At 42.9% G+C, this 18,467-nt stretch overlaps 1 protein-coding gene across 1 annotated transcript; it reads right to left on the bottom strand.

Annotated features, from left to right (window-relative positions):
• Positions 1–260: 260 nt before the first annotated feature.
• higd2a (HIG1 hypoxia inducible domain family, member 2A) lies at positions 261–18,436 on the bottom strand. Its single transcript, XM_059990239.1, has 2 exons — positions 18,182–18,436; positions 261–679 (listed from the first exon to the last, which is right to left on the bottom strand). The coding sequence occupies exons 1-2, from the start codon at positions 18,327–18,329 to the stop codon at positions 510–512; spliced, it is 318 nt and encodes a 105-aa protein (XP_059846222.1). The 5' UTR covers positions 18,330–18,436; the 3' UTR covers positions 261–509.
• Positions 18,437–18,467: the final 31 nt, after the last annotated feature.

The raw sequence follows: 18,467 nt of genomic DNA, 5'->3' as shown, positions 1-18,467 counted from the left end.
ATGTACTTCCTCATATGGCATTTATAAATTGAACTTTTCAGGTTTTTAAAAAGCAGTATACAGGCATGATGTCAATTCTTCATGAGAAATAAAATCATACAAAGGTGAAAAGGAGCCCATCAAAGCAAAGGCTGACACAAGAGACTACAGATGCTGAAATCTGGAGCAACAAACAGCAAATGGTGACTAGCAATGAAGAACTACTGGAGAAATAGTCTAAGTTGTGTAGGACAAGATACAATTAAGATGTAGGACTGGTAGGGAGGTAAAAGTGAAACAATTTAATCATGACTTGCTGGAGAGCACATTTTAAGAAAACTTACTTTTACAATAAAACTTTGAAATGATAATGCAGCAACCAATACTCAGTAACATTTTCTACCGGAAATGTACTTAAAATTACCACTATAGAGTTTAAGCTTTTTTTAAATTGAGTTACAACCACATTCCAAATGGCAAAGAATACAAACTTCCAACATTACACTTGATTCTGTTCATAGAATAGAAATTCACTTTTCCTTGCGCTTCATTGCAGTAGCTAGCACACCAATCAGGATAGCAGCAACAGTGAAACCTTGTGCAAAGATTCTCGTTCGCATTAACATCTGGGACTGTCGAGTCTTGCCATGTTTGAAAGCAATCAAACCATAGGTAAGGGCGCCTGCTGTACCCAGCATTCCTACAAAGGAAAAAGAAACAAATTAAGACTCAAAACTACCATTAAGGAGCATTTGAAATTTTACAAGCATTGGGACTGTCTCATTGATTGTAGAAATCAATATTCCTGTTTAAGCCTTGTAGTAAGGCAGCAGCATAGCTACCATATTTAATAATATGTGCTGTGGATTAAACTGGCAGATTATATTAAGCTTAAATTTCCATAAAGTATGTAAAGCTGTAATATCAAAGACGTGGATAATAACAGTTTCAGGCATAGGATATGAATACCGGACTGGCCAGACAAGAATCTTCTTTTCTCCCCAGATGGTGATATGAAAAACGTAGGGTGCCACAGGGGCTAGTAACTTCTAAAATGTAAATACCTGGGTGAACACAAGAATACAGATACGAAATAGGTAGAGAGATGCAGGAAAGTAAATTGTGAAGAAGATACAAAGCCACAAAAGGATATTCACATTAATTTGACAATGGTATGGCAAATGGAGTATAATGTACAAAAATGTGAAATCAACTACTTAGGAAAAAAAGTGTTATCTAACTCATAAAAGATTACAGAGGCATCTGTTTGTCTTGTGCATAGTACTCAAAGGCAAATAATTACACATTCCAAAAAACTGAATACAGAAAGATGAAGGTTATGCTTCACTTGTATAGGACATTAGTGAGACAATATATCTGAACTAAACAAAACACAACCATAGAAGAAATCCTCGTTATGCAGAGTCTTCAAACTTAAAGGCTCGTTCCACCTTAACCAAAGGTTTTCACATCATTATGTTTTTACTACTAAATGTATGAAGTTATTCAAGTTGGGGTTTGGCCTCACCAATTCAAAAGCAACAACTTAAACTTCTGTCACGTAGCAAACCTCCTGAGACACTTAACAATTGTTGTTAATAAATATGGTGAACAAGCTTGCAGCCATGGGAATGGCATTCAAATCATGTTAAATGTAGATTTGAGAAGGCATTTGGGAGCATCCCTTGACAGGGCAGACAAAGCCAAGGCTGAGGATGGTAGAGAAACTGAGAGATAAATGTGCTTTACATGATTCACTTTTCCTTTCCCAGGCAGGAAGCTGCTCATTTATTCTAATGACCCTGTCAGAATCTGTAAGGCACAACTTTGGAAGTATGATTGGTACTGAAATGCTAGCTCTGTGTGTTATTATGCAACTTGGCATTTTTCTGCATTGATTTGAGCATGGTCAATGCAGAACTTACATTCTTATTGAAACGTATAAAATTCTAAAGGGATTGGACAGGCTAGATGCAGGAAGATTGTTTCCGATGTTGGGGAAGTCCAGGACGAGGGGTCACAGTTTAAGGATAAAAGGGAAGTCTTTTAGGACTGAGATGAGGAAAAACTTCTTCACACAGAGAGTGGTGAATCTGTGGAATTCTGCCACAGGAAACAGTTGAGGCTGGTTCATTGGCTATATTTAAGAGGAAGTTAGATTTGGCCCTTGTGGCTGAAGGGATCAGGGGGTATGGAGAGAAAGCAGGTATGATCAGCCATGATCATACTCAAAGGGCCGAATGGCCTACTCCTGCACCTATTTTCTATGTTTCTATTCTCTTCAGATGGCCATGGTACACCTGTGCACATCCCCACAGCATCTGGTTGCCCTGTGACTCTGTCCCAGATGACAGTGTAAGAGGGTGGATCCAGGAAAGATATACCTGGCAGGATACTGAAAGCTGGAGCAAACCAACTGCCTGGAGTGTTCAAGGTCATCTTTAACCTTTCACTGCTGCAGTCAGAGGTTCTCAGAAGGACAGCAATCATATCAGTGCCCAAGAAGAACTGCCTCTACAACTGTCATCCAATAGCAGTCCCATCTACTGTGATAAAGTGCTTGGAGAAGTTGGTCATGGCCAGAACTAATCCCTCTCTGAGCAAGGAACTGGACACACTGCAATTTACCTACCGCCCCAAGCAGGTTTACAGCAGATGCAGTCTCACTGACTCTCCACTTGGTCTTCAATCACCTGAGCAGTGGTAATACCCGTGTCAGGCTGCTGTATGTCGACTACAGCCGAACTCAGCATCACCATCCCCTCAGTACATGGGCCTCTGTACCTCCCTCTACATCTAGATCCTTGACTTCCTCATCGGGAGATCACAGTCAGTGCGGATTGGTAATAACATCTCCTCCTCACTGACAATCAACACCTCAAACATATGCTTACTCCCTACTCTACTCTTTCTACACTCACAACTATGTGGCTAAGCACAGCTCAAATACCATCTATAAATTTGCCAATGGCATCACTGTTGCAGGCAGAATCTTAGATGGTGATAAGATGGTGTACAGGAGTGAGATGGATTGGCTGATTGAGTGGTGTCACAACAACAACCTTGCACTCAAAGTCAGCAAGACCAACAAATTGATTTTTGCCTTCAGCAAGGGTAAGTTGTGGAAATACACATCATTCTTCATTGAGCAGTAGAAAAAGCGAGTGTCCTCAAGTTCCTGGGTATCAACATCTCCAAGGATCTATCCCGAGCCCTATGTAAGAAAGCATTTCAGCAGATTTACTGCACTCTGAATTTGAGGAGATTTGGTATGTCAAAGCCTTTAGCACATTTCTTCAAATGTACACAGAGCATTCTGACTGGTTGCATCACCGTCTGCTATGGAGTATTCAATGCACTCCACATCACGACCAAAAGAGGCCACAGGGAACGGGATGATCAGTTTCATCATGGGCATGTCTGCCCCCATTCGAGCTCATCTTCAAAAGGTGGTGTCTCTAAATGGCAGCAAGAGTCATTAAAGACCCCTGTCACCCAGAATATGCTACCCAGGTACAGGGGCTGAAGACCTGGACTCTTATTTGGAAAAGCTTCTTACCCTCTGCCATCGGATTTCTGAATGGTCCATGAACACTTCCCTGACCTTCTCCATGGTATATACAGAGACAAGAATTATTAATTTAAAACCTCACCCACCTTTTCTGACTCCACACACAACAGCCATATTGATCCTTGAGGGGCCCTCTTCTTTAACTAGTTACCCTTTTGCTCTTAGTAAGCTTGTAGAATCTGTTCAGAACATCTTTCACCTTGTATGCCAAATGTAGTGTCCTCTTTTTTTTGACCTCCTGATTTCCCTCATGTAGTTTTGCTTTTATGCTCCTTAAGGTATTTACTTGATGCCAATTGTCTATACCTGATGTATGTCTCCCCCTTTTTCCTGAGAGTCTCAATATACCTTGTCAATCATGGTTTCCTAATGCTGTCAGCCATATCCTTGACTCCAACAGGAACATGCTGGCCCTAAAATCCCCCCAACTCATTTTTAAAAAAATTTCCATAAGTCTCATTATTTGCAAACAGCCTTTTCCAATCAACCTTTGCAAGTTCCCATCTAATGCCATCATAATTATCTTTATCCCAATTTAGAACTTTAACTTGACCAGTTCCATCATTTTACAGGGCTATTTTTAAACTAGTAGAGTATTGGTCACTGATCCCAAACTGCCCCCCTACTGACCCATCAGTAATTTGCCCTGCCTCATTGCCCAATAGGAAGGGTGTTGCCTCCTCTCTACCAGGGCTTTCTACATATTCTTTGAGGAAACCTTCCTGGACAAGTTTAGCATGTTTTGTCCCATCCAAGCCTTTAGCAACATTGTCCCTGTTAAATTTTAGGCAAGTTCAAACCACAGTCTCAAACTCTGTCTCAAATGTTTTTGAGATTTCCTCAAATAAGCATGTCTTCAAACAAATCAATTTGTTTTACATGATTGTCAAAATGGCTGTGTGTACACTATTTACAGCCAAATCTACAGGATTACACAACATTCTGGCAGATTTAAAAAATTTGCTTCCTGAACTAGTCATGGCTAAACTATTCCGTAACAGTTACTGCCATCTACTGGCAGTACAGAAAATTGTCAGTGTGTACCCTATCCACAGAAAGCAAAGTTCAAAGTAAAATTTTTTTAATTAAAGTGCACGTTTCCATATACTACCTCAAGATTAATTTTCAAGCAGCCACTTACTGGAAAAAGAATTACAGAAAACTATACACAAGAAATAAGGACTGACAAATAAAAGACAAGCCATCCAAATAAAAAAATACTGAGCACCAAAGTTGTAAAGAGTCCTTGAAAGAGAGTCAGTAGGTTAAAGAATCAGATTAGAGTAGTGTCGACTGAAATTCTCCATTTCATTTCAGGAGCCTGATGGTTATAGGTTATTAACTTTTCAGGTGTTGTTGTGGTACCTAAAGCTTCTGTACCTCCTGCCGGATGGTTTTAACGAGAAGAGATTGTGTCCTGGATGGTGGGATTTTGATGATGGATGCTGCTTTATTGTGGCAGTGCTCTATTTAAATGTACTTGATCATGGGAGAGCTTGCCTGTGATGGACTGGGCTGCATCCACTACTTTCGGCAGCCTTTTCTGTTCCTGGGCATTGATCCTTCCATACTAGGCCATATTGCAACCAGTAAGGATACTCTCCAATGAGCATCTGTAAGAGTTTCTCAAAGTCTTTGGTGACATGCTGGATCTACACAAACTTCTAAGAAAGTAGAGGTGCTTCTTTATGATGATATGTGTGCTCATTCCGAGACAGTTCCTCTGATATGTTAATGCCAAGGTAATTAAAACTACTGTCTGTCTCCAACTGTTTTTGAAAAGAGGATTGGTTCATGAATCTCTGGCTTCTTCATCCTCAGCTGTTTCATTTCAGTTATGTTGATCGAGAGGTTGTTGTCGTGGTACCATTCAAACAGATTTTCAATCTCCCTTTTATAAGCTGATTTGGCACACAGTGGTATCATCAGCAAACTTGGAGCTGTACTTAGCTACACAATCACAAGTATAAAGTGGGTAGGGCAGGGGGCTAAGCACATTGCCCTGTGGTGCACCTGTGCTGACATTGAGTGTGGAAGGGAGGGATCAGAATTAGGTTTAATATTGTTTAAAAAAAAATCACCAGATGTTGTGAACTTAGCAGCAGCAGTACAATGCATGATAATTTAGAAGGAAACAAATAAATCTGTTACAGTAAATACATGTATATTAATATGTAGATCACCTCAGTGCTGGTGATGCAAAAAGACTAAATAGACTCATTAAAAGGCTGGATTTGCCCTTGGCTACAACTCAGACTCTGAGTTAGTGGTGGACAGGAGGTCACTGAACAAACTTATCTATTACGGACAATCAGGTACATTCTCTCCATGATCTACTGATAAGCAGCACAGCACCTTTTCCAGCAGGCTCACTCAGCTCTGCTGATGCAAAGACTACAGAAAATCCTTCCTACCAAATGTAATAAGTACATACAGCAGTTCATCACTGTGCAATAGGAGAACACACATTATAGTACAATAGCCTGTTTTATTACTTCGTACATTATTGCACATGGTAAATTATTGTGTTTATTATTATTCTGTACTTATTAGTTAATATTAGTATATTTATTATTGCTAAGTGTGTTTTTAAATGTTGCTGCTGTAATTAAATAACTTCAACTCTGGATCAATAGAGTACTTAATATTATTAAATGGTTAACTTAAAAATAGTGCAAAAACAGAAATATAAAAACAAAAAAAGTGAGGTAGTGTTCGTGGGGTCAGTGTCCGTTTAGGAATCAGATGGCAGTGGAGAAGAAGCTGTTCCTGAATCACTGAGTGCGTGCCTTCAGGCTTCTGTACCTCCTTCCTGACGGTAACAATGAGAAGTGGGTATATCTTGGGTAGTGGGGATCCTTAATGATAGATGCCACTTTTCTAAGGCACCGCTCCTTGAAGATGTCTTGGACACTTTGGAAGCTAGTACCCAAGATAAAGCTGTCTAATTTTACAACTTTCTGTAGCTTCTTTCGACCCTGTGCAATAGCCCCTCCACCCAACCATACCAGTTGGTGATGCAGCCTGTCAGAATGCTCTCCACAGTACATCTGTAGGAGTTTGAGTGTTTTAGGTAACAAACCAAATCTCCTGAAACTCCTAATGAAATATAGCCACTGTCTTTGCCTTCTCTATAGCCGTGTTGATATGTTGGGACCAGGTTAGATACTCACAGATCTTGACACCCAGGAACTTGAAATTGCTCACTCTCCACTTCTGATCCCCCTATGAGGATTGGTTCATGTTTTCTCATCTTGTCCACAATCAGCTCTTTGGTCTTATTGACATTGAGTGCCACTCTGTACAAACAGGTCTGCCAGAGAGAAAATCAAGGATCCAGTTGCACAGGCCCAGGTCTTGGAGCTTACTGATGAGTTAAAGTCAAAAACTAAGTTTATTGTTGTAAATACTTACCAATTCCCAATACTTCTACTCAAAGTGACAGAAAGGGGCATTAAAAGTAATCCGAAGTAGCATTTACTCATTATGAAACACAGTTTCCTAAGATCATTTAGCTGCTGAACGGCCTTGGTCCAAACATGGAGAGCAGGGCTGCATTCTGGAGCCAAGAAGAAAATGAATACATTTGATATCAAGGCATGAATAAAGTAGTTAGGAACATTGGTAAAAATCTCAACATTTATGACACAGGGGCCAGCCATCAGCACACCATGTCCAAGTCCATAGATTCAAAAGTTACACATCACAGAAATAGGCCCTTTATACCAGGGGTCACCGTGGACCGGTTTAATATTGACAATATTCTTGCGGACTGGCCGACGGGGATGGGGGTGTTAATCACGACCGGAATATAGATAATAAGTCAACTAAAAGTTAGTTATAAGTGGCTAATACACTCCATTTCATTTCTAAAAGTGTTTAACATATTTAATATTAAACACACAGCACATGTTTTCCTTGCATGAATATAGTGATAAGTCAATTATAAGTAACATACAAGTCAATAGCATCATAACATTTTAAGTAACATTAGGATATTAAACACACAGCACATGTTTTCCTCGTATGAACATATAAAAGCATTGCAACACACCAATATCACTGAATCAGTGGAGCCCTGGGCTTGTTTCCATGCAACAAGACAGTCCCGTCGAGGGGTGATGGGAGACAGTGATATTCGAAGGGGGTTCCTTATGTCCAGTCTATTCCGCAATTTAGTTTTTGTTGCATTTATTGCAGAAAACCCTGCTTCACAGAGATAAGATGTTGGAATCGTGGGTAACTCAGAATATTCAGCCTTGACTTTGATCCAGAATGCAAGCAGAGATGTTACGTCAAACATACTTTTCGTCATTTGCAAGCTCTAGGAGTTGATCATCTTCCCGCGCTGACATGGATGATTCACCGGGGTCATTCACAAATGGGTCACGGACCCATTCCTTTGCATGTCTTGGATCATTTACGGTTGGGAAGTAACGCTCGAATTCTGTTGACAGCGAAGATAGGTAATCGTGCACCAGCTGTGAGAAGGACGGTGCAGCCTCGGTCTCTCTCAAAATCCCAGCTAATGTTGGGAACATGTCAAATATGCTCCTGTCCATTCGCCGTCTCCACAGTGCCAGTTTGGCTTTGAAAGCAGACAATTTATCTGTCCACTTGAAGACAGTTGTCATTCTCCCCTGAAGTGACAAATTGAGTTCACTGAGCAGGTTGAAGATATCACACAGATAAGCGAGTTTTGCTATCCACTCCTCGTCACTGAAGTGTGCTGCCAGTTGTGACTTTTTTCCTTAAAGAAATCTCTGTAGCGGCTCCCTTAACTCAAAATTCCTGGCCAGGGCTCTCCCCCTTGATAGTCACCTGATGTCAATGTGTAAGAGAAGGTGTTTGTGCTCTGCATCCATTTCCTCAGAAATCTGCTCAAACAGACGTGGGTTAAGGGCTTTTGCTCTGATGTGATTGATAACTTCAATGACGTCACTCAATACCCTGTCAAGATCAGGTGGCATTTTTCTGCTAGCCAGCATTTCCCCATGTATGACACAGTGTGTAGACTGGTATTCAGGAGCAACCTCTTTGACTCGGGTAGTGAAACCAGACAGCCGACCAGTCATAGCTGCAGCCCCGCCTGTACATATTCCAACACAGAATGACCAGTTCAGTTTGCCTGATATGTAGTCATTCAAAGACTTGAATAGTTCTGCTCCAGTTATGATAGTTGGCAGCAGATTGTCTTGCACATTGTCTTGAAATATATATCACACATAAACCATCAGTATTGCCTTGTTGTCGACATCAGTAGACTTGTCAACCTGGATGGCATACCATAGTGACTTGCTAAGCCATTCCAACAGCTTGTGCTTCGATGTCCTCCGCTATGTCATCGATTCTCCTTGAAACTGTGGTAGCTGAAAGAGAAACCTGTGCCATCTTGTTAGCTGCAGCTTCTCCCAACAGTTCATGGAACATGTCCTTAGCAGCAGGCAAAATCAATTCTTCACTAACAGTGAAAGGCTTCTTAGCCTTAGCAATATGGCTAGCCACTAAGTACGACGCTCTCAGAGCTGCAGCATTTGTGGAGTTGGTGGCTCTCAGCACTTGTTTCTGTCAAATTTGCTCACGTTTTTTTCTGCTCCAAAAACTCAACGGGTTTGTCTTGAAGTGCAGGGTGCTTGGACTCAAAGTCCAAAGCAATTTTGAGGGCTTCATTGACTCATTAGACAACTTGTCTCCACATATCACACACAGGGGGCTTGCAGCGTGCAAGTCACCGGTTGCATTAAAGCAGGGGTCACCAACCTTTTTTGCATTGCAGACCGGTTTAATATTGACAATATTCTTGCAGACTGGCCAGCGGGGGGGTGTTAAGCACAACCAGAATACAGCAATACTCAAAGGAGGTTCCTTATGTCCAGTCTATTCCGCAATTTAGTTTACGTGGCTATCAGCACTTGCTTCTGTCCCGCTTGCTCACTTTTTTTTCCGCTGAAAAAACTCAACGGGTTTGTCTTTAAGTGCAGGGTGCTTGGACTCAGGGTACCAAAGCAGTTTTGAGGGCTTCATTGCCTCATTAGACAGCCTCTGGGCCCCAACTCCAGCCTCCTGCCTGCCCGCCGCCAGGTGCCTTGGCCAGGTGCGGCTGGTCGTGGGTGGGGTGAGAGGAAAAGGTCAGAGCCAAAGGTCCCCGTGCTGGGGCCGCGGTGGTTACAGTCCGGAGAGAGCAACTGACTGAGCGAGGAGTGTCACAGGGCAACCCCCACCTCCGCAGTAGGTAGGATCTATCGGCCGACAAAAGTTTGTCTCAAGGGATGACCTTCAGTAGATCGCAGCGAGGTAGCTGCTCTGCTACTTACGAAACCCTGAGTCCAAATTAGGTCGTCTGCGAATAATTTAGCACCAGGCTCCCATGAACATTTGGTGTGGTAAACAGGTCTAGAGGCAGTGCCCATCTGTCCACGCTCCAGGCCATTAGCAACGGCACTTCTCACCAGCCACGCGAGGTGGCCCATTACCCGAGGCCAACCAGTGATTCCTGGTGCAAGGGTAGCACCCTGTGTTTAGGCGACTGATGACCTCATGTGGGTAATGACTTCGTGTGCGTAATGACCTCACGTGCATTCAAGTTCAACAGTGGGCGTGACAGGGAATGAGGAAAGGTGCAGCTGACTCATATCATTTCATATTGCCAAATCATATCGTTTCCTTGAGGCCCGCTACCAGTCCGTGGCCTGGTGGTTGGGGACCACTGCATTAAAGCCATATTTTATGTACGACTCATTGTATTTTCTGTTGAAGGAAGCCTTTTTTTTGCAGGCTCGGCCTCAGCTGTCTCTGTGTTATTATCATCATTAGGCCTTTTATGTCCCTACCACCTCTTCCAAAGAAATGCTCAAGTGATGTTTGTTTTTTTTTAAACTCATCGAGTAGTTGTAGGGTAATGACCAACTGATGACCTCGCATGCGTTCGAGTTCAACAGTGAGCGTGACAGGGAATCATGAAAGGTGCAGCAGACTCGTATCGTTCCATAATCGCTAAATCATATAGTTTCCTTGTGGCCTGGTACCGGTGGGGACCACTGCTTTAAATTAACTTGTACATTCCGACCAAACTGCCTTTCCAAGCTAATGTTTGTCTGCATTTGGCCCATCATCCTCTAAATCCTTCCTATGCATGTTCCATATAACCCTGTTATCTGCCTGTTCATATGTCTTGTCTAATGCCTGTTAAGACATTGTTATCATGCCCAGGTCATGCTGTCTACTCAGGTCTTCTCTCTACTCCACCCAACCTGTCGTCAGGTAGAAGGAACAGAAGCCTCAGGACTCACACCACCAGGTTCAAGAACTGTTATTAACCCTCAATCATCAGGCTCTTGAATAAAAGGGGATAACTACACTCAGTTGCCCCATCATTGAAATGTTCCTACAACCAATGATCTCACATTAGCTCATGTTCTTGTTATTTATTGCTATTTACTTACATTTGCAGTTTGTTGTCTTCTGCACTCTTCTTGATCTTTCATTGATCCTGCTATAGTTACTATTATATTGATTGCTGAGTATAACTGAGCAAAATGAATTACAGGGTTGTACATGATGACATATCTGTACTTTGGAGAGCCAGAGAAGTACATCACAGAAACAGGCTCTTAAATGCTGAAACCATTTAAACTGTCTACTCCCAATCGACATGCACTTGGACCATAGCCCTCCATGCCCCTACTATCCATGTACTTATCCAAATTTCTGTTTAATAACTTTGATAATAACATTTACATTGAACCCTGACACCAATGTCTGTCTAATGATCAGGAGATGACAGAATATTCACCTCCTGTGACAGTCACCAAAGTAATTGCTGAAGTTCGACACCATCTGGGTTAATGCAGTCACCCAACTCTCAAAAAGCTCATCACCTAGAACAGGGGTCGGCAACCCGCGGCTCCGGAGCCGCATGCGACTCTTTCATCTCTGTGCTGCGGCTCCCTGTGGCTTTGGAAAATAAATGAGTATTTAACAAAAATGTATTTTATGTTAGTTTGTTAGTTTTTGAAATGTAATTCTAAATTTGAAGATTATGGTGATCTTGTACAATCTAAATAAAACGTTGTGGCGACCCATTTCCTGGCACATCCGAACCGGCTCACAATTTGCCAGCGTTCTGGCTAAGGGTGATAGCCTACGGGGGTTTGTGAGTACCTGTCTTTTGGAGCATCTGCGCCCATGGGGGGGGGGGGGGGGGGCGGGTCGAGAGAGGCTTAAAAGCAAGGCTGTGTAGTTCGAATAAGGTTATCTTTGACTGCAGTTTAACCACTCCGTGTCGTTATTTTAGTGCTGCGTGTTTTTATCGCTATTAATATACGTCACCACTGCCAATGCCTGACACCCACCAGTGCGCGATTTCTTTTAATTTTTCGATCCAAGGTAGGCTAACGATGTAGTAACCTTCAACCCAACGTCTTTTTTTCGGAGTTCAAAATGTTTTTGTTGCATGCAGAAATGTATTTTCGTTTGCTCTGCAGGAGTTCATCGATTCCATAAATGCAACACATTATAGTTTGTTTATACATAGCATAAAGGCAAAAAAAAAACGTATGCAGTGTTATTTCATTTTAAATGTCAAACGGGTTTTGTGGCTCCCAGTGTTTTCTTTTCTGTGGGAAGCGGGTCCATATGGCTCTTTCAGTGGTAAGGGTTGCCGACCCCGATCTAGAACAAAGTCTGGATAATCTTTGGTTGGCACCCCACCTACTAACCTAAATATTCATTTCCTCCACAAGCAGTACTCTGTGACTACATATGCAGTTTACACAAACTACGCTGTGAGAACTTGCCTACTTTTATTAGGTTGGTCTAATAAAACCTCCCAATACAATAACATGGCAGCCACACCCACATATACAAGGAAATATCACCACTTGCAGATTTGAAAATATACATAATTAAGATCTGGCAAACTCTTTTTTTTCTCCTCCCCAATCCTTTCCAGCTATGGGAGTGGTGCCAGAAGAATGGAGGATCATAAAATAATACTATTGTTTAAAAATAGAAATAGGGATAAATCAGTCAATTTGTTCAACTTCACTAGTAGGCAAGTTGGTAAAGCTCAGCTTAATCAGGAACTGTCAGCATGATTTGTTTCAAGAAATTTGATTTAAATTCTTTGACAGTTTATAAGGAAGGTCTGAAAGAAATGCCTTTCATGTAAATCTACAAAAATTGTCTCACAAGGTCCTGCATTGCAGGCAAGTTAATAAAAAGGTGAAAGTGACAGAGCTCCTTAAGACTCAGTGCTCAACCCTCGTTTTTTTGTTATGTTCATTAAATGATTTTGACTCTAAGTGGCATGACTAAAGTTTACAAGACGCCCCGGTTAGAGTCAGAAGAATGCAAATAGAATTTAATGCAGTCAAGTACAAGTATAGGAATACAATCGGAGAGCTACAATAATAGACAGAATACACAAGTAGAGGTATGTGGAGGAACAGAGAGAAATTGGAGAGATCTTGAAGATCAATTGAGTAAATATGGACTTAAGTCAAGTCACTTTTTATTGTCATTTCGACCATAACTGCTGGTACAGTACATAGTAAAAATGAGACTTTTTTTCAGGACCATGGTGTTACATGAAACCGTACAAAAACAACACAGAAAAAAAACTACACTAGACTACAGACCTACCCAGGACTGCATAAAGTGCACAAAACAGTGCAGGCATTACAATAAATAATAAACAGGACAATAGGGCAGTAAGTTGGTGTCAGCCCAGTCTCTGGGTATTGAGGAGTCTGATAGCTTGGGGAAAGAAACTGTTACATGGTCTGGTCGCGAGAGCCTGAATGCTTCGGTGCCTTTTCCCAGACGGCAGGAGGGAGAAAAGGTTGTATGAGGGGTGCGTGGGGTCCCTCATAACGCTGTTTGCTTTGCGGATGCAGCGTGTAGTGTAAATGTCCGTAATGGCGGGAAGAGAGACACCGATGATCTTCTCAACTGACGTCACTATCCACTGCAGGGTCTTGCAATCAGAGATGGTGCTATTTCTGAACCAGGCAGTGATGCAGCTGCTTAGGATGCTCTCAATACAACCCCTGTAGAATGTGATGAGGATGGGAGGTGGGAGATGGACTTTCCTCAGCCTTTGCAGAAAGTAGAGATGCTGCTGGGCTTTCTTTGCTATGGAGCTGGTGTTGAGGGACCAGGTGAGATTCTCCACCAGGTGAACACCAAGAAATTTGGTGCTCTTAACAATCTCTACCGAAGAGCCGTTGATGTTCAGCAGGGAGTGGTCGCTCCATGCCCTCCTGAAGTCAACAACCATCTCTTTTGTTTTGTTCACATTCAGAAACAGGTTGTTGGGTCTGCACCAGTCCGTTAGCCGCTGCACCTCCTCTCTGTAAGCTGACTCGTTGTTCTTGCTGATGAGACCCACCACAGTCGTGGGTCAGCAGAGTGAACAGCAGTGGACTGAGCACGCAGCCCTGGGGAGCCCCCGAGCTCAGTGTGATGGTGTTGGAGATGCTGCTCCCGATCCAGACTGACTGAGGTCTCCCAGTCAGAAAGTCTAGGATCCAGTTGCAGAGGGAGGTGTTCAGGCCCAGTAGGCTCAGCTTTCGAATCAGTTTCTGAGGGATGATTGCATTGAATGCTGAACTGAAGTCTATGAACAGCATTCAAAAGTATGTGTCTTTTTTGTCCAGGTGGGTTAGGGCCATGTGGAGGGTGATGGCAATGGCATTGTCTGTTGAGCAGTTGGGACGGTACGCAAACTGCAGGGAGTCCAGTGAGTGGGACAGCAGGGTCTTGATATGCCTCATGATGAGCCTCTCGAAACACTTCATGATGATGGATGTGAGTGCAACGGGACAATAATCATTTAGGCAGGACACTGAAGACTTCTTCGGCACGGGGATGATGGTGGCGGCCTTGAAGCATGTTGGAACGGTGGCGCTGCTCAGGGAGATGTTGAAGATGTCCATGAGAACATCTGCTAGCTGGTCTGCACATCCTCTGAGCACCCTACCAGGAATGTAATTTACTCAGAGAAACCTTAACGCCTTAATGTTTAAAAGTTCTTGGATATGTACATGATAACTCCTGACTTGCAGTACTGGAAAGAGCATTTAGACTAGAGATCTGTTTTTACTGGTCAAAACAAAAATGGGCTGAACAACTCCCTGCATTCAATATTTTTTTGATTAAACACCAAGTAATCCTTGCAAGCAACACCCCAACATTCTGAAACCAATGTGGTGGAAGGTGATATCAGTAATACTATGAACAGATACACCATTCCTCTCCAAACCATACTGTAGATTAGGTCCAAATGTGGGCAATTAGAATTTTAGATCTGAGCAAAGACTAAGTTGCCTTGAAACCAAGGCATCATTTGACAGTAGGTTGCATCAAGCAGTCCGAGTAAAATTGAAAACAATGAATAATAGGGTTAGTTCTCCTGCCATTCCAAATGGAAATCACTGAAATAGAGAAGTTCCCTAGGCTACTGACTTCCTTAACATTGGTAATGTCTATATGAAGCACTGCCTCAAAAAGTCCACATCTATGATCAAAGACCCTCGCCTTCTGGGTTATAAGACCTTAAAACATAGAAGCATAATTAGGCTATTCAGCCCATTGAGTCTGTTCCGTCATTTCATCAGGTTCATCCATTTTTCTCTCAACCCCATTCTCCTGCCTTCTACCCATAACCTTTCAAGCCCTGACTAATGAAGAACCTATCAATCTCTGACTTAAATGCACACAATGACTTGGCTGCCACAGCCATCTTTGGCAACAAATTCCACAGATTTACCACTGTCTGGCTAAAGTAATTCCTCCTCATCTCTGTACGAAATGGTCATCCCCTATGCCATCTTCTCACAGCTACTATTGGGCAGAAGTTACAGATTCAAGAACAGCTACTTCACTTAATCCATTTGGTTCTTCAACCAACCTGTACAACCCTAAGTACTACATCATCATTAAACAATCCACACCACCATTACCACCACATTACACCATTTCTCACGATAATAGGCTTTATTTTATGTTCTAATTGTGTTTTTTTCTTATATAATTTGTGTTTTGGTGAATGTTGTGTATCAGATGCCACATGCCTGTAATGCTGCTCTAGGTAAGCTCTTCGTTGCACATGTGCTTGTGCATATGACAATAAAACTCACAAAACTTAATGATATTACCTCTCACTCAATGTCAATAAGACCAAGGAATGAATTGTAGACAAAAACACAAAATGCTGGGAGAACTCAGCAGGCCAGACAGCATCTATGGGAGGAGGTAGTGACGACATTTTGGGCCGAAACCCTTCATCAGGAGTGAAGTAACATGGGTTGGTCGAGGGGGGATAAGACGTGGGGGGGAAGGATAAAGTAGACAGCTGGGAAGTGATAGGCTGAAGGGAAATGGGCTAGGGGGAAGGTGGAGAATTATGGGAAATAAAAGAGAAAGAAAGGTAGGGCTGGGGGGAGATTATAGTGAGGGGGGGGGGGAAGGAGAGAGAAAGAGAACCAGACTAAAATTATAGATAGGGATGGGGTAAGCGGGGGGCAGGGGTATCAACGGAGGTCTGTGAGTTGAATGTTCATGCCAGCAGGTAGGAGGCTACCTAGGCGGGAGATAAGGTATTGCTCCATCGATCTGCGTGTGGCCTCATCTTGATGGTAGAGGAGGCCATGGACAGACATATCGGAGTGAGAGTGGTCTGTGGAATTGAAGTCTGTGGCCACAGGAAGATCCTGCCACTGCTGGAGGACTGAGCGCCAGTGTTCGGCGAAATGGTCTCCCAGTCTGCGGTGGGTCTCCTCAACGTATAAATGGCCACATCGGGAGCACTGGATACAGTATAATCACCCCAGTCGACTCGCAGGTGAAGTGGTGCCTCACCTGAAAGGACTGTCTGGGGCCTGGGATGGTGGTGAGGGAAGAAGTGTGGGGGCGGGTGTAGCACTTCTTCCATTTGCAGGGATAAGTGCCTGGAGGGAGGTCCGTGGGGAGGGATGGGGGGGGATGGGGGATGAATGGACAAATGGACAAGGGAGTCGTGTAGGGAGCAATCCCTGCGGAAAGCCGAGAGTGGGGGGAGGAGGGGAAGATGTGGCTGGTAGTGGGATTACGTAGGAGGTGGCGGAAATTACGGAGGATTATGCGTTGGATCTGTAGGCTGGTAGGGTGATAGGTGAGGACCAGGGGGACTCTATCCCTGGTGGGCTGGCAGGGGGATGGGGTGAGGGCAGAGGTGTGTGAAATACGGGAGATGCAATGGAGGGCAGAGTTGATAGTGGACGAAGGGAAGCCCCTTTCTTTAAAAAAGGAAGACATCTCCTTTGTCCTAGAATGAAAGGCCTCATCCTGAGAGCAGATGCGGCGGAGACGGAGGAATTAAGAGAAAGGGATAGCATTTTTGCAGGAGACAGGGTGGGAGGAGGAATAGTCTAGGTAGCTGTGAGAGTCAATGAACATGTTGCCAATGAATTGTAGACATTGGGAGAGGGAAACCAGAGGACCATGAGCCAGTACTCATTGGAGGATCAGAGGTGGAGAGGATCAATAACTTTAAATTCCTGGGTGATACTATCTCACCCAGGCCACGCTCCTTTCTTGCTGCTGCCATCAATTAGAAGGTACAAGTGCCTCAGAACTCCATCACCAGGTTCAAGAACAGTTACTATCCCTCAACCATCAAGCTCTTGTGTTCCCACAACCAATGGTTGCACTTTAAGGACTTTTTTATCTTGTTATCTCATGCTCTCATTATTTACTACTATTTATTTATATTTGCATAATTTGTTGTTCATTGATCCTGTTTACAGTTGCTGTTCTATAGATTTGCTAAGTATGCCCACAGGAAAAAGAATCTCAGGGTCGTGTGTGGTGACATGCATGTACTCTGATAATAAATTTTACTTTGAACTTCGATCAACAGGTTGGAAATGAAGATGATAACTTTTCTCACACTCAAGTGTCTACAGCTATTGTGTAGACAGAACATTATTGACAATTTAAATATCAGTCAAAACTAACGCGGTTTAACCATAATCTCTTGATACTGTAACTCTTGCCAGCATGAGGTTCACTGTAAAACAGAAACAAATACGCAAGAGCTGATCAGAGGGTGGATCTCTCTCAGAGGGTGAACTCTTAGACTTCCCAAACTTTTTTTATGCCACGGACCCCCACTATTTACCGAGGGGGTTCGTGGACTCCAGGATGAGAAGCCCTGCTTTATACCATCTTTCATGCGATTCAAGTTAGGAACGCGATCAAATGTTCTACCAGCCGGGTTAAGTCCAGTCCAATAGCTCACAAACAACTATACAGAGTAAGATATTTGAGTTATCTAGTTTTCTGCGCAACATTCTAAACATTCACCATTCTGGTAATAGATTATATAATGTTTTATATGAGAATCGATAACATTAAGTGAATTTTAAAAGCTGGATTATCAGAACCCTGCAAAATCATGACCCAACCACTTACAGTAAATTCCGTAATGTACATGCCATTTCCAATCGTCTAACCTAAAATTAAACAAGCAGAATAATGCTGGAAGTATACAACAATTCAGGGATACCGTGTAAAGAGGGACAGGAAGAACAAGTTCTATCACAGGACACGAAGAAAAGATGAAACATCACAAGACATCGAAACGCTCACCGATCGGAACGAATGGATTCTCCTTCGTTTTCCTGATGAATTTGTCCGCAAACCCTTCCTCGTGAGGCTTGGGCAAAGGAGTAAAGCCCTCAATAGCTGGGGGCTTCGTTAAATCAAGCGGCGAAGTCACAGAAACCGGCTTCGACATCGTTGGTGAGTTCCCGGAGAAATGGAGCAAAGTCGGTTGGCTCCCCTGAAGTGCCAATCAACCTTCAAGGCGGGGCCAGCTTTACTTATGTAACTACGAGGGATTAAAAAATAAAAAAATAACAGGAGGATTGTCGAA

Source organism: Hypanus sabinus, chromosome 15, assembly GCF_030144855.1.
Source record: "Hypanus sabinus isolate sHypSab1 chromosome 15, sHypSab1.hap1, whole genome shotgun sequence".
Classification (NCBI taxonomy): domain Eukaryota; kingdom Metazoa; phylum Chordata; class Chondrichthyes; order Myliobatiformes; family Dasyatidae; genus Hypanus; species Hypanus sabinus.
Note: the sequence above shows the minus strand (reverse complement) of the source record. Positions and strands in the feature narration are given on the sequence as shown.

What these genes read in the sequence shown, in the direction of transcription:
- higd2a (XM_059990239.1), bottom strand. Translation starts at nt 18,329, where the DNA reads ATGTCGAAGCCGGTTTCTGTGACTTCGCCGCTTGATTTAACGAAGCCC. An exon ending in GAATCCATTCGTTCCGATCG is followed by an intron (nt 680 to 18,181) that starts GTGAGCGTTTCG and finishes TTTCCTTTGTAG; the next exon opens with GAATGCTGGGTACAGCAGGC.